Below are 24,574 nucleotides of genomic sequence, written 5' to 3' on the forward strand. Positions count from 1 at the left end.
ACTTCACAGATTCTTACCGTCGTGGTTCGACAGTTTTTCACCATAAAATTTACAAACATTTTTTACAGTGTGTCAGGCTCGTGATTTCTCATGGTATTTGTAGATTTTTCTCGTTTAGAAGGACACACAAAACAACATTTTAAAACGTGACAGCTTTTATTCTCTTCATCGGTCACTTCTGACGTTCAAAAAGCGACAAACTCATCACATTAGGCTTCATATTTGTCCAGCTGTTTGATCTTAAACCAGGTTTTCCTTCTTGACAGTGACTGGTTTTGTCATTTATACATTCATTAAGCAAGAACGGAAGAGCCTGAAGCATTTAGACCATCTCAAACAGCATGTTAAGGGTCACCGCGAAGTTGACAAACTCCTTGAAATCCACCTCGCCGTCGCCGTCTTCATCCAGCGAGTCGAAGAATTCTTTAATTTCAGCTTTGCTCATGTCCTAAATGAAGAAGTAAAGAAAAAAAAACAGTCAGATATTTGTCACGGAGGCCTCCACACCTCTTAGTTGTGAGATCTTTTCTACTCACTTCTGTTCCAGGAACCTCTTTGTGCAGCATCTCCCCCAGCTCTCGCTTGCTCAAAGTTTCTTTGTTCCCGCTTTTTCCGGCGTATTTGGTGAAGAGCTCCTTCAGAGATGTGATTATTTCCACGACGTTAGACATCGTGGCTGAAAGAAGAAATGATCAGCGGCTTATGTGGCTGCATTTTAAGACACATGACCCAGTACAAGAGAAGCATTCAGAGAGAGAAGCACTCCACCAAAGCTGCTCAGTCGTTGGGTCATTTCTGATGGATAAGTCCTGATAAGTCCTCAGCGGTGGATTTGTAGCTGTCTGCTGATGATCACGATTGTGTTTTTAAATTTTGTACAGCTTCATTATAGGAAATCATGGTCGACTGACATATTAGACATCAACTATTTAGAAAAATGAATGCAAAATCACGATAATTTTGTCTAAACATGCATGATTTTGAATAGAAGTTTAGAGATTTGGACTTACCAGAATTTATATGACAACTTGTGTAAGTGGAGAGGATGCAGGAGTCGGATGTGTGAAGAGAACGCAGACCCCAGGCCTTTTAAAATACGCCTCGACACACCTTCTTTCAAACTCCCCTCCTCTCTGTCAGCCTGTTTTCCCTTCTTTCTTTCTTATCTTCAAAATGTCAAAGTATGTCTTTCTGGTTTTTCCTCTAATTGAAGCCAGAAATGCCACTTTGCATGTCCAATGTGTAGTTTTTTTTAGCTCTCAACTAAAAGAAATGTGTTTTTTATAATTATTATCTTCTACACCTCCTAATTAGTGGAACTATGACTCATTCTAGACCTCCTGATTAGTGGAACTATGACTCCTTCTACACCTCCTAATTAGTGGAACTATGACTCATTCTAGACCTCCTGATTAGTGGAACTATGACTCCTTCTACACCTCCTGATTAGTGGAACTATGACTCATTCTAGACCTCCTGATTAGTGGTACTACGACTCCTTCTAGACCTCCTGATTAGTGGAACTATGACTCATTCTAGACCTCCTGATTAGTGGTACTATGACTCCTTCTAGACCTCCTGATTAGTGGAACTATGACTCCTTCTCGACCTCCTGATTAGTGGAACTATGACTCCTTCTAGACCTCCTGATTAGTGGTACTATGACTTCTTCTACACCTCCTGATTAGTGGAACTATGACTCCTTCTCGACCTCCTGATTAGTGGAACTATGACTCCTTCTAGACCTCCTGATTAGTGGTACTATGACTTCTTCTACACCTCCTGATTAGTGGAACTATGACTCCTTCTAGACCTCCTGATTAGTGGTACTATGACTCCTTCTAGACCTCCTGATTAGTGGAACTATGACTGCTTCTAGACCTCCTGATTAGTGGAACTATGACTCCTTCTAGACCTCCTGATTAGTGGTACTATGACTCCTTCTAGACCTCCTGATTAGTGGAACTATGACTCCTTCTAGACCTCCCTTTTAGTGGTACTATGACTCATTCTAGACCTCCTGATTAGTGGAACTATGACTCCTTCTAGACCTCCCTTTTAGTGGTACTATGACTCCTTCTAGACCTCCTGATTAGTGGAACTATGACTCCTTCTAGACCTCCCTTTTAGTGGTACTATGACTCATTCTAGACCTCCTGATTAGTGGAACTATGACTCCTTCTAGACCTCCCTTTTAGTGGTACTATGACTCCTTCTAGACCTCCTGATTAGTGGAACTATGACTCCTTCTAGACCTCCCTTTTAGTGGTACTATGACTCATTCTAGACCTCCTGATTAGTGGAACTATGACTCCTTCTAGACCTCCCTTTTAGTGGTACTATGACTCATTCTAGACCTCCTGATTAGTGGAACTATGACTCCTTCTAGACCTCCCTTTTAGTGGTACTATGACTCCTTCTAGACCTCCTGATTAGTGGAACTATGACTCCTTCTACACCTCCTGATTAGTAGAACTATGACTCCTTCTACACCTCCTGATTAGTGGAATTATGACTCCTTCTAGACCTCCTGATTAGTGGAACTATGACTCCTTCTAGACCTCCTGATTAGTGGAACTATGACTCCTTCTACACCTCCTGATTAGTAGAACTATGACTCCTTCTACACCTCCTGATTAGTGGTACTATGACTCCTTCTAGACCTCCTGATTAGTGGAACTATGGCTCCTTCTAGACCTCCTGATTAGTGGAACTATGACTCCTTCTACACCTCCTGATCACTGCTGACGCTGTGGTTCATTGATTTTTAGTTGATCTTCCTGCATCTTTTTCCATCTTTGTCAAGTCTCACAATCAGATACTTCAATATCTCTGTTAACTCTTCTCCATGTGGAGCCATGATGCATGCATAGACACAGCTCATAGGTCCAAGAGTGAGAAAGTTCTGCTGTTGTCGGCTCATTTTAGAACCATTTTGATGCCGTTTGGCTGATTGGAAATCACAGCTGTACTCAGTTTAGTCACTTTTGCTGCTTTGTTTTCTTCTTTGTGGGCTGAATCTTCAGTGTAATCTTGCTAAAGTGTTTGTTTTTGATCATTCGTAAAAGGAAATACTCGACTGCGGTACAGTTTTGCAGACTGATGTATGACTTCTGTTCCATCCTGAATGTTTAGGCTGAATGTGGAGAGGAAACAAAACTGAAGAAAGCAGGAAATTGGAGTCCAGCTTTATTTACTCCGTTCTTTTCTTTCTTCATTGTTTTGGGACTTTGTCATCTTGTGCTGCTGACACTGATGATCACTGTGTGCTCTCATCAATCAGAATGAATCTCATGAATCAGTTTCTGTCCTTCCACATTCATGAACTCCAGATTCATGAAAAAACCATCGCCTCCGTCGTCTCGTGTTGTCAGAGAGGTGATGGATGAGGATGGGTGTGGAGGATCTGACAGCTGCCAGCAGAAGACAAATTTAATGTGTGACAGACTGACGCTGTGGCGGAACCTGATTGGTTTAGCCGAAGAAGCACCTGCAGGCAGGTGATGTGACGCATTTGGAGCGAGAAGTGTGAGACGGTTTCACTCTTTGCACTCAATGCAACCCCCAGAGTAAGAAATGATCCCTAATGCAGGCGTGGAAGTCTGTAACTGTGAGCCTTTCTTGATCTGATCCATTTTAAATTCATATCTGGATGAAAAAAAACAACTTTATGGGAAAATAGTTAAATTTTTCAAGACTGTACAGAAAAGTTAGTAAAATTATTAACATTACATGCAAATTAGCTGCCTTCTTAAACATTCTACGAATAATATTTAGAAATTATGCCCATTACTCTTTTATATATATAGCATTTTTTTAAAGAAACATCTGCTTTCCAAAAGCAAATACAAAGACAAAAATACAATAATTGTAAATAAATACAGGTTTGTGCTCATACTTTCAGGTTAAACCTTTTCCTTTTAATTTTAAGGTAATTCTGATTCATTTTCCATTTCCTTTTTCGTAAAGAGTCCTCATATTTAGCACTAAAATAAAAATAGCCCATTGTAATAATAATACGAACAGGAATAATAAAAAAAAAACACTGCTGACACTACTACTAATAATCATTCTTATTATTATCGTGATTAATAATAACAATTATTATCACAATTATTATTAGTAGTATTAATACTTCTACTAACAATTATAATAATATAAATTATTAATAGTAGTAGCAGTATTAATATTAATATTAGTATTACTAGTAATAACAGTAATAAAATATTATTAATTAAATAAAACTAATTAAAATATATTAAGTAAAACAAGTAATATGACAATAATAAGAATTTCTTCTTTGTCTTATTATTATTATTATTATTATTATTAATATTATGATTAATTGATTTTAAAAATGATTTAACATTTGCTTTTTAAAAAAGCACTCAGATTTAGTGCTAATATAATAATAAACATAATAATTATTATTAGCGTTTAAAAATATAGTAATAATAATAATAATAATAATAGTACTATATGTAATTACTATTATTAATTATTATTAATAATAATAAATAATAAATACACGAAAATAATTAAAATATAGTAAATAAACAAATGAAAAAATATATTTTAATAATAATTTCTTCCTCTTCTTCTTCTTATGATTAATAATAATAACAGCAATAATAATAATTTAGTAGTAGTATTAGTAGTATTATGGTGTTTCTTAACATATTTGTAGTCAGTATTGTTTTTGCACTGTATTTGAATTTGGATATTCTACATAAATTATTATTATTATTATTATTATTATTATTGTTAGAGTAAAGTAGTGATTTAAAACAACAGAAGCTGTGCAGTGAGCGCTGACACCGTTTAATATTTTACTGAACTCCACTCATAAAACATCACACTACCTCTTTACTGACTGATTTGGGCGCTAATGTTGCACAGAACTTTTACTGTTTAATCTCACTGTGTGTTTCTGCAGCATGAAAAAAAGGATAGCTGTGGAATAGATATAACAAATACTTTAAACAATTACATTTTATTTAAAAAATTGAAATTTCAGCAGTTTTTTTTCACTCATTAAATCTGAGTTTCTTTGAACAACAAAATCTGAGGAACTGTTAGAGATTAAATAAATATATATATTAAATTTTCAGTTATTTCTCATCATGTTATTAATTCAGAATCCATAATATTGGACAAAAAGATCAATAATTTGTGATTATGGCTGAGTTGGAAGATGAATAAAGAGGTTTAATGTAATTTTATACAACTTTAAATCCTTGTGGGCAAGTTTTGAGCCATTCAAGGCAAATTTTGTGCTGTTTTTTTCACAGATTTAGTGTACTTTTAGACATTTTTAAAATAATTTTGGGAAGCTGGAGGTCACTAAGGACAAAAAGCACATTGCTTTATCTCTGATTTGCCTGATTTGTCTGATAAAATATGGATATTTATAAAGATGTTTTTGAAATTTAATTAGTTTCAGTCTTTCACTGAAATTCGAGTCTGTTAGAAGAACAATATCTGAGGAACTGCTGAAGATAAAAACCTTTTCTCTTATTTCTCTTGATGTCACTGATTCGGAATCTGCACTATTGGACAGTAGATCAAAAATCTCTGATTATGGCTGAATTGAAATATGAAAAAGCAGGTTTCATGTAATTTTAGAAAAGTTTGAGTCCTTGTGGACGAGTTCTGAGTAATTTAAGGCAAATTTTGTGCTGTTTTTTTCACAAATTTAGTGTCATTTTTGAGTAGTTTTGAGTGCAAACATTTACCAGAGGATGACAAGTTACAGGATAAAATACAAAAAAATGGATTTCAAAATTCCAAGCAGCCTAGAGTTTTTATTTTTGAAGTGTTTCAGAAAGAGTGCTGGAAATCCTCAGTGTGAGCACGTACAGTAAGAAATTGTTGCATTTCTGAATCAAAAAGGAACTAATAAAGATAAAAACCTTGAAATTTCACTGCAATCTTTCCTCATGTCATTGATGCAGAATCTGTAATATTAGACAGCAGATCAGCAGATTGGGGGATTTTTTTAAATTAAAATTTTAAGGGAAACTTTGAAGGAATTATTGGAATTTTCTTCCTGAAGGCTTTGCAAGTTTTCAGAAATTTGGGGGATTTTTTTTTGCTGAATTTTTGGATTTTTTCAGACAAGGAAACAATATTTTTTGGTGCCCGTAAATGAAGAAAACCAGAGGGTTAAAAGTGCAATAAAATTATATTTAAAAATACAGAAATAGCATAGCTGTATCCCTCAGATTTGTCTTTTTTTTAAAAAAGAAGAAGAAAAAGAAGAAGTTGCACAGTATCCCGTGGTCTCATTTATAAAGATCTTTGTTCTGTGCTCTTTATTAAATATTTTTTACAAAACTGTGATGAAGAAGCGCTCTGAGGCCTGATGAGAGTGTAAAATATTTGTGACTTTATCTGCAAAAAGAGTGATGGATCTCTCTGATCTGGTTTCAGATCTGCCACTGATCAGTTGATGGCGTTTTCAAATAAACAGTTTGATTATTTCCTTCAGTTCCGCACACACAGTGATAATTAAAAACAAACTCACATACAGGATGTAGCAGCGTGCATTTATTCTCTTCCAGGATGAAACAGAAAACACTTGACAAACTCAGTGTACATCGTTGTTAGTGTCACATTTGCCAGTTGGATATTTAGTGTTTTTCAGAGCTTCTGCACTCGCTCTTCTGTTTTAAGTCTTAAAAGGAATAGGAGTTCTACTGCATCATCTGTTGGACTTTCATCATGAACAAGTAAAACTCTTTAAACTCCCCAAAGCTGATCCCTCCGTCTCCACTCGTATCGATCGCCTTGAAACACTCGCTGTCCTCGATTTGCGCCTGCAGAACACATCATCACAGTTAAACAGCGGAACGTGCAACCAAAGGTGAGTGAAATGCAGAATGACAGGTGCATGGAGTTAGCTCAACACGTCTCTTACTCTCATCCCAGCGTCAGGAACCATATCGTCTATCATTTTCGAGAATTCTGCTTTGCTTATGGTGTCGTTGCCACAAGCGTACTTGTCGAAGATTTGTTTGATCACAGCATCCATCGCAGCAGGAGCTGGAAAAGAGTTTTTGAGTCACAAAACAGTAAAAGGCAGGGTTTAATGCTTTTAACCCTCCTGTTGTCCTCATTTACAGGCACCAAAAAGTGTTTTCCTTGTCTGAAAAAAAATCCAAAAATTCTGCAAAAAAAATCCCCAAATTTCTGAAAATTTGCAAAACCTTCAGGAAGAAAATTCCAATAATTCCTTCAAAGTTTTAGTTTAAAAAATCCCCCAAATTTGGCAAGAAAATTCTTGTAAATATTTTCAAAAAATGAGTAAAAATCTTCCAAAAAAAAAAAAATCCTAAAAATATCTAAAGTGATTAAATATATATCAGTAAAACTTGTAATATTTAAATATAAAACTTGTAATATTTTCTTTAACAACATTCACATACAAATTAGCTGGATTTTGGTTGATTTTTTAGGACATTCTTAAAGAAAATATTAGAAGTTTAACTGATAAATAAGTCATCATTTTAGATATTTTTAGGATTTTTTTTGCAGAATTTTTTTTCAGATTTTTTTCAGACAAGGAAACAATATTTTTTGGTGCCTGTAAATGAAGACAACAGGAGGGTTAAAAGTGCAATAAAACTATATTTTCAAAATAAATTAAAGAATATTCACACAAAAAAACAACCAAAATCCAGCAAAATTCACTGATTTTTGGTTGATTTTTATGTGAATGTTCTTAAGAAACATTTTTAACACATTTTTTTTCCACCAAAAAACGTTGAAAATGTGGGCATCAGAAGTTTCACTATGAAATTTTTTTTCCCCACATTTTCAAGCTTTAAACTGAGTCAGTTTTGACCCACAACACGACACGAGGGTTAAATCACAGAGATTAAACTGAAAAGAAAGAAGGTTAAACATTGTAAAGCTCTGTAAAATCTCTGGACTAGAATTGTTCTCACTTCCAGTACAAATGTTGACTTTTTCCCACTCGTCCTGCTTAGTATCTGAATATATTAGAGCTGATTTATTTCTTTTCCTCCTTCTGCCGCTTCCTCTCCATCAGTACTCACCTCAGAGTTCACCAGGTGAAGACAAATCAGGTCCGTGTTCAGACGAGACTGGTGCAGACTGAGGAGAAAACCTCCTTTATATAAGAGTGGACTCACAATGTCTGACGTGCTGATAATAACAGACACAGATAAATTTAACAAAAAAACAGATGTGGATTCATGGGCTGAAAATACAGCCAACACCCTTCAAACCAGCCTCACTGGTTCTTTAATGCTAAACTGTACCAACAGAGCATTTTTCATTCAACAAAAGACAGATGGGTGTGGAGTCCATCACTCAAAGGTTCAAATACCGGGCTTTGCAAAAGTTCTGTTACACTCGGTTTCATGATTTTTAGAGACGTTTACATGTCGGAGTGAAAAATTCCATAAAATAAACTGAAAGTTCTACCTTATAGGCAGGTCACCTTAATACAATTTTTTTCTCCGGTGAAGTTGTATCAAGATGGAAGTCAAAACAGTTGAGATATCTGCTCTCCTTCATACTGGCCACAACAAGTCTGACAGAGCCAAGCAGCTGAACATCAGCCGGATGACCGTCCACAGAGTCGCGGAGAGGCTCAAGAATGGTGAAGATCTTTCAGTGATCTTTCAAGAACAGTGAAGACCTGAAAGATCTTCACCATTCTTTAGCCTCTCCGCGACTCTGTGGACGGTCATCCGGCTGATGTTCAGCACAAAGGAGAGCAGATATCTCAACTCTTTTGACTTCCATCTTGATACAACTTCACCGGAGAGAAAAATTTGTATTAAGGACACCCGCCTATAAGGTAGAGCTTTCAGTTTATTTAATGGAAGTTTTCACTCCGACATGCAAACGTCTCTAAAGATCATGAAACCGTGTAACAGAACTTTTGCAAAGCCCGGTACTTTTCATTTACGAGCCGTGAGGTGGAGAAAGCCTGCATGTCAGAGTTCAGAAAGTCCGCGCTAACCTTGTGTACGCATGAAACAACCTGCAGGACAATTGGGAATCATGGGTTTATATGAACTTAAAAAGGCCATGTATGTCCTGTCAGTCCAAAGGTTCTGATGGATCCCGTAACTTTGAACTTTCTATGATGGAACCATTGAGACACATTGTCACAAAAATCAATCACACATTTTGGTTCTTTTATAGACTTACTGCAGGTCTCCTGGAAATAGGACACAACCTGCAATGGTAGCAGTGAATTCTGTGGGTCCTGTGGGATGCAAGATGGGACCTACCTAGATCAGGCTTATCCTGGAACGTCCCACAGACGCTCAGTAAGGTTTGGATCTGGGGAGTGTGGAAGCCAGATGAACAGCTTAGCTCTGTCGTGCTCCCCAGGCCACTCCTGAGCAGTTTTTGGGGTATGTTGGAGTGCAATGTCCTGCTGAGAGTTGCAACTGCTATCAAGGACTGCTGTTTCCATGGGGAGTGATGGGGCTGCTTGGCCTGCAATGTTTAGGTGGATGGTACATGTCAAACATCCACATTAATGTCAGGACTCAAAGTTTCCCAACATTCCCATGTGTTCGTTAGCTCCAGTTCAACGCTGATGACCGTCTACATTCACTGCAGTTCTCTCACTTTTGATGTGTTGGGACCTATACAGTCTTAAAATAAAGCATATAAAGGGTGCTGACAATGTAGTGGACGATGCTCTGTCCCGTGGATGAGTAGTGGCATTAATTTAGCATCTTGTTTACTGGATAATTGGTGTTGGAGTGATCAAACAGATGTGTTTGTTCATATGGAAGGGAGTGTTATGTTCCTTGGTGTGTGGTTGTGTGAACAGACAGTAGGCTGTGGTTTGTTTGTTTCTTTTTTTTCCCATCTCTCAGGTTACACCCGACAGGAGTGGCTATGTGCACCTGTAGCTACTCTATAATCAGCAGGGATTGTTAAACACTGATCATTGTTGTCAGTGGTCCAGATCATCTGCCTAATGCCAAGAATGTGGTGCTTTAGCGCTCACCTTGTGTTCAATTTTGGTTTTGTTTATTCTTTGCAAATGAATAACTTTCATTACATGATCAGTTTTCCTGCTGCTTTTACCCAGTCTTTCTTTTCATTTGCTACTCCTCTCATCCCCTGACTCTCGGGGTTGTAACAACTCTACATCTTCGGTTTGGTGTTTTATTGTATATCAGTCCTCTATACCTAAATGTTTCAGATTCAAGATTCAAGACCTTTATTTGTCACAAACATAAATAACCACAGTGTAACATATAGTTAAATGCGTTTAGTACCTGTTTATACCGAAACAATGATAATTAGAAAAGCACTCAGAAAGCGCTGTCCTCCTCCAAGGCTGCTCATCCCCCATATGGTATCATCAGAAATGCAGCATTTGTTTATTAGTTGTTGATCAGAAATCACAGCAACATAAAATGTGTCCATTTAATCTAGATGGACCCACAAACACAATGACCTTGCGCTGAGCACGGGTGTGTGTTATGCATGTGTACGTTGTGGATACCGAATCACGTGACCTAAATATGTAGTTTCCTCACCACGTCTGATGTGTGTTTGGGTTCATCGTCTTGTGGAAACATCCTACTGTGTCCAAGATCAACCTTCCGCTAATGAGCTTAGGTTTAATCTCCTCCTTGATTTTTCTGTTGACTTTGTGTAAAGCTCCAGTTCCACAGAGCATAATACCGCCACCCCCATGCTTGATGGTAGGTTTGGTGTTCTTGGGGTTAAAAGAAAAAGTCCAAACTCATCTAAGACAGTCTGACACTGTCCTCAAAAAAGTGAAAAACCACTGCACAAGTGGATCCAAAACCAAACCTAAACTACTCCTAAAAAAGCCCAAGACAATCCTGAAATTAAGTTCAAATAACATCTAAAACCAGCCCAGAACCAAGACATAAACCAGTCCAAAGAAAGTCCAAAACCAGTCCAAAAGCACTTCTAGAAAGCTTCAAAGCATGACACTGCCACCGCCGTGCTTGGTGCCATAAACTGGCATGTATGCTACATGATAACATCAAAATTCAGTTTTATTTTGTAAGGCAGCTCACATCCTGTTGCTGTTTTTAGTGACAAGTTGTGTCATTGATTCGTTCCTCCCACTCAACAGTTATTGATGGTCGCAAACACACAAAGAAACTCACATCACTCACAATGTAATAGTTTACATTTATTCTCCTCCAGGGTGGAACAGAAAACACTTTGATACAACAGTTGATACTGTTGGCAGCGTCTGTATATTTTACACACTGGGATTTTTCAGAGCTTTTGCACTTGATGTTGTGTTTTTACTCTGAATCCTCAAGAGGCTCGCCCTTCTTCTCCTTGTCTCTGAGTTTCTTCGCCAGACGGGAGCACTTCTCGAACTCCTCAAAGCTGAGCTTGCCGTCCTTGTTCTCATCCTTCTTACTGAAGATCGTGGAGGCACGATTGAGGACTTTCTCCTGCAGAACACATCATTTAAATAGTTAAACAGAAAAACGTGCAACAAAAGATGAGTAAAATGCAGAGTGACAGGTGCATGTAACGGTTTATGGTAAGTTGATCGTGTCTCTTACCCTGATGCGTTCATTGTCAATTTCGCTTTTAATCAGTTTCTTGAATTCTTCCAAATCTAAGAACCCATCCTCCCCGGCGTGCCTGTCGAATTTTTCCTTGAGTTCTGGGCAGGCCATCGCAACAGCTGGAGGAGAAGATCCACAAGGATTTTGAGTCACGAAAAGTCAAACAAAGAATATAATGCTTTTCAATCACACAGGCTAAAATGAAAAGAAAGTTAAACCAAGATACTTGCAAATACGGAAAAGCTTTATGAAATCTTTGGATTCGTCTTGCTCAGTATCTGAAAATATCTCATTTGTCTTCTAAAGTAGAATGTCTTCGCCCCCATCAGTACTCACCTCAGAGTTCACCAGGTGAAGAGGAATCAGGTCCGTGTTTAGATGAGACTGATGCAGACTGAGGAGAAAACCTCCTTTATATAAGAGTGGACTCACAGTGTCTGACATGCATATAATAACAGACACAGAAAACAAGTGATGATTCATGGGCTGAGGATGCAGCCGACTCCCTTCAAACCAGCCTCACCGGTCCTGTGGTGCCAAACTACCAACAGCTTTATTTGATTCAACAAAAGACGGACTCATGTTTGCGTTGCATCTTTGTTCACGAGCTGCTTTTTCTCTTGCAGGTGGAGTCACTCGTCCAAAAGCTAAATTCCTTCTTTTCATTCTGGAGCTGTGAGTGGGAGAAATTCTGTATGTCAGAGTTCAGAAAATCCTGTTTAACCCTGTTCGCATGTGAGACCTGAAATAACCCGCAGAGCAATCAGGTGACTCCTAGAACTCAGCATTTACTACAGTAGAATCACTGACACAGAAAACCATCATGCATTTTAGCTCTTTGATATGTTTATTGGAGATATTCTGGAAATATGACACATTCTGCTGGGTCAAAAATATACATACAGCAATGCTAATAACTGGTTACAGTTAGGTTCTTTTGGTTTCCGTCTACAATCTTCTGGTTTATCTTTGATTCCTCTGGGCAGAATTTGTGCAGTTAAACTCAATTTGTTGTCTTTTTGACTCAGATTTGTGTCTTCATCAGTCCACGGGTTCTTGATTGGTTTAAGTCAAGAGTTTAACCTTCATTCTAGTCTGATGGAACCATTTCTCAACCACGTCTGATGTGTGTTTGGGTTCATTGTCTCGTTGAAACATCCATCTGTGTCCAACATCAACCTTCTGCTGATGGTTTTAGGTTCTCCTGAAGAATGTGGAGGTGATCCTTCTTCTTCATTATTCCATTTACTTTGTGTAAAGCTCCACTTGCACAGAGCATGATACTGCCACCACCATGCTTGATGATAGGTTTGGTGTTCTTGGGGTTAAAAGAAAGCCTGAGACCTGCCAAAGACAGTCTGAAACCAGTCCTCAAAAAGTTTTTTAAAAAGTGCAAAATCGGGACCATAACCAAACCTAACCCACTGCTAAAATACTCAGGCTGTCCAAGACAATGTAAAAACCAGTCCTCAGCCAAATCCAGAGTAAAATAAATCCTAAACCAACTTTAAATCACATCCAAAACCAGAAGAACCAAACATAAGCCAGTCCCAAAAAGTCCAAGCCCAACATACAAGCTCAAACCATTCCTAAATCACTTCTAGAAAGCCCCAGAGCGTTTTGTTTTTCATGTTTTTATGTCGTATTTTAACTGTATGAAAATTGCTATATAAATAAAGTTTGATTGATTGATACTGCCACCACCGTGCTTGATGGTAGGTTTGGTGTTCTTGGGGTTAAAGGCCTCACCTTTTCTCCTCCAAACATATTTCTGCAACAAATTTCAGTTAAGCCTTAAAGGTGTGTCTCTGGGCATCTGTTTTGAAATGGCTCCAAATTACTAACAAGAAGTTAAGAGGCCACACCGCTAAGAAAATGAGATTAACACAACTTTCCGCATCATCAAACTGATCATTCATTTATTTTTGACCCAGCAGATTATGCCGTATTTCCAAATCTTAAATCCATCTACAAAAATGTACCAAAATGTAGAAGTGCTCCAAAAGACGAATGTGTTTGAGTCATTCCATTAACCCTCGTGTCGTCTTGCGGGTCAAAATTGACCCGTTTTTAAGTTTGAAAATGTGAAAAAACAAATATTTTCACAGTGAAATTTCTGATGTCCACATTTTCAACATTTTTGGGAAATTTATGAACATTGTTTGATGGAAAAAAGAAATGTTAAAAATGTTTCTTGAGAACATTCACAAAGAAATCAATGGTAGATTTTTTGTGAATGTTCTTAACCCTCAAGCGACCGAGTGGGTTCATTTATGACCCCAGCCATATAATTATATTTGCCGTTTTTATATCTTTTATCTGAAAAATGTTTCCTACCATGAATGTGTCAATCTATTTGTCCTACAGCTGCTCATAGTTTTTTGCAGGGATCGGCCAACTGGTGTGACAAGGATAATGGAAACTTGTCTGGGGTCACTTATGACCCCAGAAAGATGTGTAGGTTTTTCACTATTGTAGGCCTTTGTTTAATTTATGTATTTTTACCTCTAACCACTATATTTCAGTGTGTTGCAGTGCACTATAGCTGGCAGACCTACATTTTTAGCCTCAGCTGCCCTGGGGCAGACTGACTGGCTGCCAATCCACTCCTACAACCCCTCTGACCACCACCAACATTACACAGCACACACATTCATACACCAGTGGAAGTGGCAGCACTGGAGCTCAGGTGGGTAAAGTGTCTTGCATTGGACGAATGGCTCTGCCCCCTGAGCCACAGCCGCCCCTAATCTAAATACCTCTCTGCATGTTACATCGCACACATACAGACAAGATGTTTGTGTAGATTTTGTTTTTATGTGCTTTTGATTTACTATTGAGGAAACAAAAGCAATAAAGTTTTAAAAGAAGTGGCAGACAAAGCGTGTCTAAATAAATGTTATTGCGTTCTTACAATGCATCATATCGTTCATATGGTTTTACTTTAGCTCTGAGTCAAAAATGATTAAAATCCATGAATAATAAAAGAAGGTTAATTTAGAATATCCATCTTAAAATGCAGTGGAGTGGAATAGGTAAGAAAGCACAAAAAGAGGCAATAAAGTAGGCATATTCCTGTGTAAAATATAGTGAGGTCATAAATGACCCCAGTCGGTCATTTTAGTCGCTAAATTGGTCGCTTGACGGTTAAGAAAATATTAGAAATTTTGCTGATATATATAAAATCACTTTAGATATTTTTAGGATTTTTGCTCATTTTTTGAAAATATTTACAAGAATTTTCTTGCCAAATTTGAGGTTTCTTTAAAAAAATAGGACTTAAAAGAAATTATTGAAATTTTCTTCTTGAAGGTTTTGCAAATTTTCAGAAATTTGGGATTTTTTTTTCTGAATTTTTGGATTTTTTTCAGACAAGGAGTCAATATTTTTTGGTAAATGAAGACAACAGGAGGGTTAAAGAAAACATGGAATTGTGTGGATGACCCCAAACCTTTCAACGGTAGGAACAGACTCACAGCATCTCGTGTATGTCTGCGTATCTGTAGATCCATGTAAAGAAACGTGTTCTGATTCATGTGGAGGAAATGCAGACCAGCCTCCCCAGTCGTTTTGAGATGAACTGCACCAGCAGAGCATGTTTCATAAAGCACACGATGGTTTCATGTTTGTCTTTAGTGATGTGCAGTAAGAGAGTGTTTGTGTGCAGCAGGTGGAGTCCAACATGGAAAGGAGGGAAGTCCTTCTTTGTGTTGAGACGCTGTCAGGTGCAGAAAATACTGTATGTGTGAGTAAATGGAAAGATTCTGTAACAAGCTGCAGAAATGCCGAGTAAAGGTCACAGCCATGAGACTGAGTTTGTGTCTGGGAATAATTAGAAATCAAATCACAATAGCAGCTTGTATTTTTTCCCCCTAATTCATTCCTATTAATCTCATGTATCTCAACTATGCTGAACGCTGTGGAGGAGTGGCGCAGGAAATGGAGACTGTTGATCAATCAAGACAAAACACAACTTCAGGAGAAAATCATTGGAGTTCAGTTATTTTTTTAAAAGTTCTGTTAGTCGATAAACTGACTTCAGTTTGAACCATTGCTGGAGATATGGGATGGGAGCCTCCAAACATCAGACATAAACGTCAAATGCTTTGGAACAGACTCGCGAAGATGTCCAATCAGAGAATCGCAAAAAAAGATATTTAATTGGGACATCTCCAATGGTAAACCCAATGGATTAATGAGCTAAAATCTTTATTTAAATTGAATAACTCATCATTTATTTGTTATAAGAGGTTATTCTGTGATATTCGGGAGATGAGGAGTAATATGTTCATTAGGTTAAGAGAAAAATGCTCTGCTGATATTTGGCATTAACCAAAATTACAAACTTTTTGTCTTATAAAGGACAGATGCAGTGTGGAACTTTACGTGAAGTATAGTTTAAGCAAAAGACACAGATCCTTGTGTGGACATTTACGATGAGGAACCAGTAGCTTTAGAGACTGGGAGGTTTAATCCTGCTCCAGAGAAGGACAGACTTTGTTTGCAGTGTAATTTAGGTGAAGCTGAGAATGAGGTTCTGTTTCGTATACGAAGATATCAGGGAAATTAGAGTATGATGTCCTGTTTATTTTGATTTCTTTTGGTTGGTTGACCATGAAAAACTAGAGTTACGTTTTAGAAGAGGAACCTTTTTCATGGCAGAGTTTTTTTTGGTTGTTGTTGTTGCCAGGCCTGGGATAGAAGGCAACATGTTTAGTTTGAGAACGGAGCAGCAGAATAATGCGTGTTGTGGATGTACTGCTGTAATACTAGTGTGCTGGTGTTTTGTACACATGTGAGGGTTGGGCATGCTTGTGTGCATGACACGGAAACAAAGAAAGCAATCAATCAATCTTCTGTCAAAATGATTCCACCTTATTTTTCTCTCGGCATTTTTCTCCCAAACAATTTAACCTCCGATTCCCCTATCTTACTCAATTTAATCTCATCGTTTTTGATATTCTGTGAGCAATTATTAAAATCTTTTAATTTTTTTAAAATTCTTTTATTAGAGACAGTTTTGTCACAATCGAATTAAGATTCTCAAAGTCATAATAATTGGTTTATTTTTCTCTTGGCCTTGTTCTCCCAAACAGTTTTGACTTCTATTTGACCAAACTTCTTCGTTTCAACTTATTGTTACAGCTTGGCTCCAAAAGCTGTGACAAAACACAGAAACAACAACTGTGTGGACTAAAAAGGAAGGTTTATCGTAGCACAAAACCACCAACCCGCTGCATTACGGATCACAAATGGGGGGAAAAAAAAACCCACAACATGCCGCTGGAGCTCCTGCTGGTAGCTCAGACAGAGACATGGGCTGCATCCATATCTCCACCCTCTGGACTTGCAGACTGAGCCCTCGCGGACTTCAGTCATACGTAATGTGACGTCTTTACCGTCATCACGTAAAGTCTGCAAGAGCGGGAGTCGACAGCATTATGAATGGAGCTAATAGACAGACTTGGAGTCCGTTTCAGTCGTTTCCGTGACACTGTTTGAAGAACTATCATGTATACGCTATAATATTAATTAATTTGGGTATTACTTACATTGGAGGACTTGCTTTCGTCCTTTTTCTGCCATTATTTTTCTCAGCTCATGATTTCGGCTTCAGACTTTTATAGGCCAGACGCAATAAAAAAATCTAAAAAATTTAAACGTCACGTCCGTATTGCAATGAATTGTGGGTAATCAAACTGGTGAAGTCTGCAGAAGTCTGCACCCCAAGCAGACTCTCTGGAAGTCTGCAGAAAGTCCGCTTGAGGCCCCTTGTTGACTGGATGAATTGTGGATTTGGACAGCCCTCAGCACTCCCGGACTTCCCGTGAACGCGCCCGCAAAGTCCGCGAGTTCGCAAGTGCGGTGAAGTCCAGAGATTTGGATTCAGCCCTAGAGCAGAAATGAGGGATCACGTGGAGCTGGGCCACTTGGAGGCAGGTGTGGCTCATCAGCTGATGACCTTCAGCTCCAGAAACACGAGACGGGAACACCTGTCCAGGTGGAGGATCGTAACATTAGAAATTTGGTATTCTGTGAGCATTTTTTAAAATCCCAACTGAATTTTCATCTTTTTTTTTTTTTTTTGCTTTTTTGGTGCAAATGAGCTGTAAATAAAGACATAAAAAGCAGCAGCTCCTCCACACCACATTTATTCACTGTGTTCTGCCCTTTCACTGCACTGCTTTAGGCAAACAGACTTTTGTTTTGTCGCACTGACTGAACCTGCAGAACCTGAACCGACTGCAGCTGCTTTTACACGCAAACACAACACAACGCTACACCCTCCATCTCTGTTTGATTCAGTCTGAAGAAGCATTTCTCCTCTGTCAAACAGTCACTGAGTCAACATTTCACTTGACTTAATTCAGATTATTCCAGTTTTATGTCATAATTCCCCGATAAGGAAGCAAAGAAACTCCTATTCTAACTTTTAATGGATCAGAAGCTGCTGTAAAACTTGATTTAAGTACATAAACATGAGCTTTATCTGCATTTACGACCAACTCTAGCGTTTTTATTGAGTTTTTACGTCACAGTGCCGTCTCTTGTTGCCTACAGTAAACATCTGGCTGTAAATATATCATCGTATTTCATACCTGTGATTGGTTTTAGTAGGTCAAACAAAGAGTATAAATAAATGACAGAACATGATGCAATCTGACAAACTATGACTAATCACTTTCATAGTGTTAATAACTATAATCCTGTCAGGATCAGAAGCTATTTAAAGAACACCCAGGGCAGTGACTGTCTGATGTATTGCTTTTTTAAATATCAGAAGCATTTTATAAACACTACATGCAGGCTGTAGGTTATGCACTGAATAAATAAACTAATTTTAATCCTTTTATTCTCGTCGTCTTGCATTTGATTAATGCAAGATTAATCATCATTAGTTTTTTTTTGACCTGGTTGAATCACCATGGTAACTGATTCTGAACATAAGTTTAGGTTTTAAATCGTACGTTAGAAGCGTTACCATCTCACCGTGTCTTCTGGATTCTCAGCTGAGGTTTTACCTGCAAACCCACTGAATGAATGCATGAAGCTGGTGATGCAGGAAGTGCGTAAATTCATTTTTGTTTGTTTTGCACTGCTGGTCCCGAATATCCGAATATTTGTTCGCTACGGCGGTATCCGGATATTAATTATGGTATCCGAATACCCCGCCCCCCCCCCGGTCAGACATTACTGCGGAAAGAATATGCAGCGTTACTGTCTTCCAGGGGCGGAGCTAGACCATTTTCAGGGGTGCTTGAGCACCCCTTAATTTTTTTAAGCACCCCTAGAATTATCGGGCGTTATTTATTTATGTTTATAATAAATGCTGAAATAATTATTAACAGTGTTATTTATTTTACCGTTTCAAACCAAATTTAAAATCTGGCAAAGTTCTCCCTAATTTGACATCCCGCCCCCTTTTGGATAATGGTTTGATCCATTAAGAGAGCGCAACTTCCCCTCTACTCTGCCGCTGCGCTGAATGCTGCTCCCACCCCTGTGTGCCTGTGATGGATCGGGCAGAGAGATTGACAGGCTAGCCAACAGAGCCAGCAACTGCAGGTGACTGCAACATTTACTTGGTATTTATACTCTGAAGTGAACTCACAAGTTTGTCCATGAAATCTGCATTTATAAGCCTGAGTTGTCTAAACAAACAATCCAGCTAGCTCGCTTGCCTTCTAGCTAGCAAATTTTACTCGTTTAGCCTCACAAATCACAAAATGAAGCAAGCAATGCTTATGGCATGCCAAACATGAAGGTGAAAAAAGGCTATTGTAATTTCACACTGGTGGCATATCATTGTTTTATCAATGTGTTGTTTGTAGGCCGACCGTCACAATGGATATTAGGGCATTTTTTTCCAAGAAAACTCCAGCAAAAGCTTCAGGTAAGGTTTGGGGGCAAAGCACAGAACACGAGCAACGTTACTGCATGTGTTCAAATGTTTATTTTGTGGCGTTAACTCAATTGCTAGCAGACATATTTTGAAAATCAAACTTCAAACAGTCAGCATTTTGAGAAGGACTATTTTGACTGTTTCTTGAACCAACGAATATCATCTAAGAGAATGACTGAGCTCTGTTATGAATGCAGAAGAGCTGGGTGAGCCGTCGCTTAACTTTGGTCAGATATGCGCCCCAACCCGCGCCCAACCAGGTGCTAAGCACCCCTAGAGCTGAAAGTCTAAAACCGCCCCTGCTGTCTTCACTCTGCCTTCGACCCATGTGATCACCCCCTCCTCCCCCCAGAAAAAAATATTCGGAGCTCATCTCTTCCCTTCGCCTTTGGCCCACTTCGGCTCATCCCGTCGTGTTCGGCTCATCTCGGCTCATCCATTCTTGTTTCTTACCACCACCCGAATGGCCGGGTTGCTGCCGACTCTGACGTCACGCTTCACTTCGTTGCATAAAGACAAGGCAAGACGCTGAAGACCTCCGCTGTTTGGGAATTCTTCAGTTTAACTGAAGACAAAACGAAGGCAAAATTTGGATCAACCTATGGACGGGTTCCAAAAAAACAAACAAACTTGCTTGCTGTTTGAAATGTAACTGGAAGAAGACTGATGAATATTTGAGACATTCTTCAGTCAGATGAAGATAAATGAGTTAGGCTCAGATGGAGTCCAACATGTTTGGTGCACAGACTATATCTGTATTTTACACTTTATGGTTTGGTGTGAACCTGACCAGGACTACCACAGTGGATGCATGGTCCTGACAGTGAAGCACGGAGGTGGAAGTGTGATGATATGGTGCTGAATGAGAGCAAAAAGGTGTTGGAGAGACGACATTTATAGATGAATGTCTGAGGATAAACCAAAATACTGGCTGACTAGATGACCCCCAGTCTAAGAAGAGGAATATTCCAGCATGAGAACCAACTAAAGAACTAAATCACACAATAGTTTAAAGTTTAATCTCTTCATAAAGATCATCCCAAGAACAGCATTCACTGTAGCTCTATACTGTGCAGCCTTTCCTTTGAGGGCAGTAATTTGGGGAAAACAGATTTAGACCAAAACATGCTGAGTATTCTTTTTGTAGAAAAACTCTGAGCTTCATCGATACCCAATCGTGGGTATTTTGGTCTTGAAACAGTTTTATATGATAGTATTTTCTTGAGTGCATGCAGTTATTCATGTCTAAACATGGAACACTTGCTCCACCTGTCGGACAGTGGAGAGAATGCAGCTTCATGGTAAACTCAGTTGACATGGCAACTGCATGGGTAAATAAAAAGGAATTCAAATCACATTAAAACAACATATTTTAAGATTTTTCCTTCACATTAACTTAAAAAAGAAACCCTATTGTCAGTCATGCAAATTTAAACTATTTGGAAAATGCACAAACGACACATTTCATTCTTTTTTAACCACTTTAAAGCATAAATCCTGTCATTATCTGAACTGCTTGAGGTCATTTACACCTGTCCTAACTGCTGGTTCTTCTAAATGGGTTTCTGAGTAACAAACACCTCTATCAATGAGAGGTGAAGGATGATAATTGGAGAAAAATAATGCTGCAGTTTGTTCTATTTATAGTTATTATTATCTTTCATCATTCTAGTCACTTTGCATGTCTTTGCAGGTTTTTTTTTGCATTTGTTTGTGTTCATTTTGCATCTTTTTTAGTCTTTTCAAATCTCTTTCTGGTAATTTTGTGTCTTTACAGTTACTTTGCATTCACTTTGCATCATTGTTAGTGATTTGGAACCTTTTTCTCCTCATTTTGTGTGTCTTTGCAAATATTTTGCATTTGTATGAGTTAATTCTGCATCTTTTTTTGTCGATTTGCACATCTTTCTGGTCATTTTGTGTGTTTTCACAGTTATTTTATTCTATTTATGCTCATTTTGCATCTGTTTTTAGTCAATTTAAACCTCTTTGTGATGATTTTATGTGTCTTTGCAGTTATTTTGCAGTTATTTTGCATTTTTTTTGTGATAATGTGGCCGTACTTTGCTTCAAGCACACAGTTGACATGAAATAACCTGAAACTGGTGTGTTTATCCGACTAAAACTGACAGATTTATGGACTCGGCTGAGGCTCAGATGTGTCAGGATCCAGACGACGGCTCCGATAATGACATAAAAACGACCTGCCAGAGGTTTGACTTTCAGTTAATAAGCGACGGGAACAATGGGAGCCGACGTTTCCACCGACTGACAGCGATGTGTGCACCGGAGAACGGAGTGAGTGACGGCTGCTGAATGTTTGATGAGGCCGAGCTCGCTTCCTGTCGCGACACCAGACGCCTTTACCCATAACGCCCACCTGTTTACAAGCAATTATCACTGTACATTTACTGAATTTATACAGAACAACATATCAGTAAACTGTATGATTCATTAAAATTTAATTACCTCCGCCAGGAGGATATGTAATCACTGGAGTTTGTTTGTCTGTCCGTCTGTGTGTGTGTCTGTGTGTGTGTGTGTCTGTTTGTCTGTTAACAGCATAACTCAAAAAGTCATGGACGGATTTTCACCACATTTTTACAGGATGTCCAGAAGAGCAAGAGTAAGAATCGATTAGATTTTAGAGGTGATCCGAATCACCGTCTGGATCCAGGAATTTTTTGAAGGTCGAAGGACAATTGAGAAATGGCCGCCAGGCCATCTCTCAATTGGACAGAGACAAACAAACACACACACACACAGACACACTCACAGACGGACAGACAAACGGCATGGCGGAGGTATGCGCTCTCCGAGTGCTTTTCTAGTTAATTTATGTATTTATTTGTTTGTTTAGTGGTAGCGCTGGTAAAATTAGGTTGCTGTGCGTAATGAGCAGTGTCCAGTTGTGGCTAAAACACGACATGTTTGGGTAATTCTCCTTTATTAATAAAGCTGTGGAGTCTTAGCTTTATACCTAAATGAGTAAAGTTAAGGCTCATAATTACCAGTATGTAGAGTCTGTGCTTTATTATGTATCACAGTCAAGGGTTAAGGTTAGTAGTGTTTTCCATCATTTAAATCATTACTATTGATATTACTATGATAAATTTACAATAGCACTTAGACTTTTATGGGTTAATTGTAACATCAATCACTTTCCATTTGCCCTGAAAGGACTTCTGTTGTTTTAAATCTGCTATATAAATAATGATGACTAGCGTGTAATTCCATTCTTTAGCCTAATGAACAATTTGTTTTACAAAATGTTGGTGATGTCCTCCTTTGTACCAGACCCAAAGAGATTCCGTTCACTGTTAGATGAATAATTGGATAATATAATTCAGCGTTTCGTATCATTTCAACAAAGGAATGTGTTTGTTTTTTTCTTGAATGATTTGATTAGCAAAACAGCTGCATTTTATCTCAAAACCGACAAATTTCTCAGCTCAAAACCCACATTTTTAAATGCCATAGCTCTGTTCCACACATCTGGCTGCATGTAAGTGTTAATGTGGGTTTTACATTTATTAGCCCGTCGCGTCATTACTGTCATTCAGTGTTTTCTCTATTTCAGAGAACCGCGTGGATGGAGAAACTGTGGATCGTGGACTCAGTGAAGCCACAGCTGGATTACTGTTTGGTGGTTCTGTCAGCCCTTCATGGACGGTAAAACTCCCTGCTTCTCTGTTGACTACTCTGATGATTAGTTGTTTAATCTATAAAAGTGATTTAAACCCAAGGGAACACTTTTCATATCTTTTACATGAGGCTGAAGCATAGGAGGGACGAGCTCATCCAGCAGATTCAAAACAGACTCTTGTACAATGTCTAATACTGCAGGAATTCTGGAAATACTGACACTGATTGTATATGTCAGGGTAGAGACTGCGATTTGGTAGAGTTGGAGTTTCTACCAGTAGAGTTTGCGATTGGAGTCTCTACCAGTAGAGACTGCAATCACTATCTCTACCGGTAGAAACTCCAACTCTACCGGTAGAGATTTGTCAGGGCTAAGGTTAGACTTTTAAGGTTAGGGGCAGGGATCAGGGCAGGGGTCAGATTTAAAGTTCCATCTCTACTGGTAGGATTGGAGTTTCTACTGGTAGAGATTACAATCGCAATCTCTACTGGTAGAAACTCCAACTCTACCAAATCGCAGTCTCTACCCTGACATATATATGTATCTAAGTGAACGAGTTCAAGTTAAATCCTGCTAACTGTGTAAACTATGCCACCTGCATTTAGTTTGTATTGCATAGGATTATGGGTAATCACACGTTGGAATTAGCCCAAGGTGTGACCTAGCAGTGAAATATGATAACATGATGTCAAGATCTGACCGATAGTTCAATTCAATTTTATTTATATGGCGCCAATTACAGTTCAGATTGTCTCAAGACACGATACACGATAACTTCTGTGCCTTCAGAGTGATTTCAAAAAGTAAGAAAAGTAATTGTAAATTTCCCTGGTTAAGACTCTAAAGTTACTATTGTCTTTAAAAAAATAATCTAAAAGATATGCTTGTCAGAGAGAGTTTCTGCAACAAGTGAGTCGAGTGACTGGAGCGTATTTTCACCCATGAACTTCTGATTTAACCCACATGGTGGAGCTGGTGCATCAGCTGCACTGAGGGGCTCTTACCGCAGTCAAAATGTGTTTTTTGCATCACCTGGAGGGTGTAGGCTGAGAGGATGCTGCTCACCTGAGTCAAACAACTTCTGTACACCACTGAAGAGAGCAAACCGACCACCCCATTGGTCCAGCAATCCCAGATTCATTCTATTCAGCCCCTCAACACAACATATGATCCCAGGTTCAACATGGACAGTTGACCAGCAGAAGGCAGGAAAAACTATGGATGGAAAAATGAAAAACTAAAGTCACTTATGCAATAAATTAAAGGTAATGTCATGTAGACTCTCAGCTATGTTAAAAACCATTTTTTAGTTTGTTATTTTTTTCATTGACAAAAGAAAAAAGAACTACTTAATGCAATACAAAAACAAAAGTTTCCAAACTTGTAAATGAAAGTAAACAGAAAGAAGAATGCACTAATGTAACTGCCTCTTTACAACAAAAAATCGGTTTACTTTGG

General features: G+C 38.4%; 1 protein-coding gene and 2 long non-coding RNA genes across 4 annotated transcripts; all 3 read right to left on the reverse strand.

Moving 5' to 3' along the window:
• Positions 1-1,325: 1,325 nt before the first annotated feature.
• Positions 1,326-2,739, reverse strand: LOC127536509 (uncharacterized). Of its 2 annotated transcripts, none has more exons than XR_007945529.1 (3): positions 2,528-2,616; positions 1,780-1,983; positions 1,326-1,575 (listed from the first exon to the last, which is right to left on the reverse strand). It is a non-coding gene; the product is annotated as an uncharacterized LOC127536509 (long non-coding RNA). The 2 variants fall into 2 exon arrangements; XR_007945528.1 differs by lacking the exon at positions 1,326-1,575 and adding an exon at positions 2,664-2,739 and having other exon boundaries at positions 1,584-1,983; positions 2,528-2,595.
• A 3,790-nt stretch (positions 2,740-6,529) lies between these two features.
• LOC127536479 (uncharacterized) lies at positions 6,530-8,164 on the reverse strand. Its single transcript, XR_007945471.1, has 3 exons — positions 8,061-8,164; positions 6,920-7,044; positions 6,530-6,818 (listed from the first exon to the last, which is right to left on the reverse strand). It is a non-coding gene; the product is annotated as an uncharacterized LOC127536479 (long non-coding RNA).
• A 2,996-nt stretch (positions 8,165-11,160) lies between these two features.
• LOC110954778 (protein S100-G-like) lies at positions 11,161-12,052 on the reverse strand. The gene is made up of 3 exons (XM_022199467.2): positions 11,904-12,052; positions 11,562-11,686; positions 11,161-11,447 (listed from the first exon to the last, which is right to left on the reverse strand). Exons 2-3 carry the CDS (start codon positions 11,676-11,678, stop codon positions 11,292-11,294), a joined length of 273 nt encoding a protein of 90 aa, XP_022055159.1. The 5' UTR covers positions 11,679-11,686; positions 11,904-12,052; the 3' UTR covers positions 11,161-11,291.
• Positions 12,053-24,574: the final 12,522 nt, after the last annotated feature.

This window comes from Acanthochromis polyacanthus, chromosome 12, assembly GCF_021347895.1.
Source record: "Acanthochromis polyacanthus isolate Apoly-LR-REF ecotype Palm Island chromosome 12, KAUST_Apoly_ChrSc, whole genome shotgun sequence".
Classification (NCBI taxonomy): domain Eukaryota; kingdom Metazoa; phylum Chordata; class Actinopteri; family Pomacentridae; genus Acanthochromis; species Acanthochromis polyacanthus.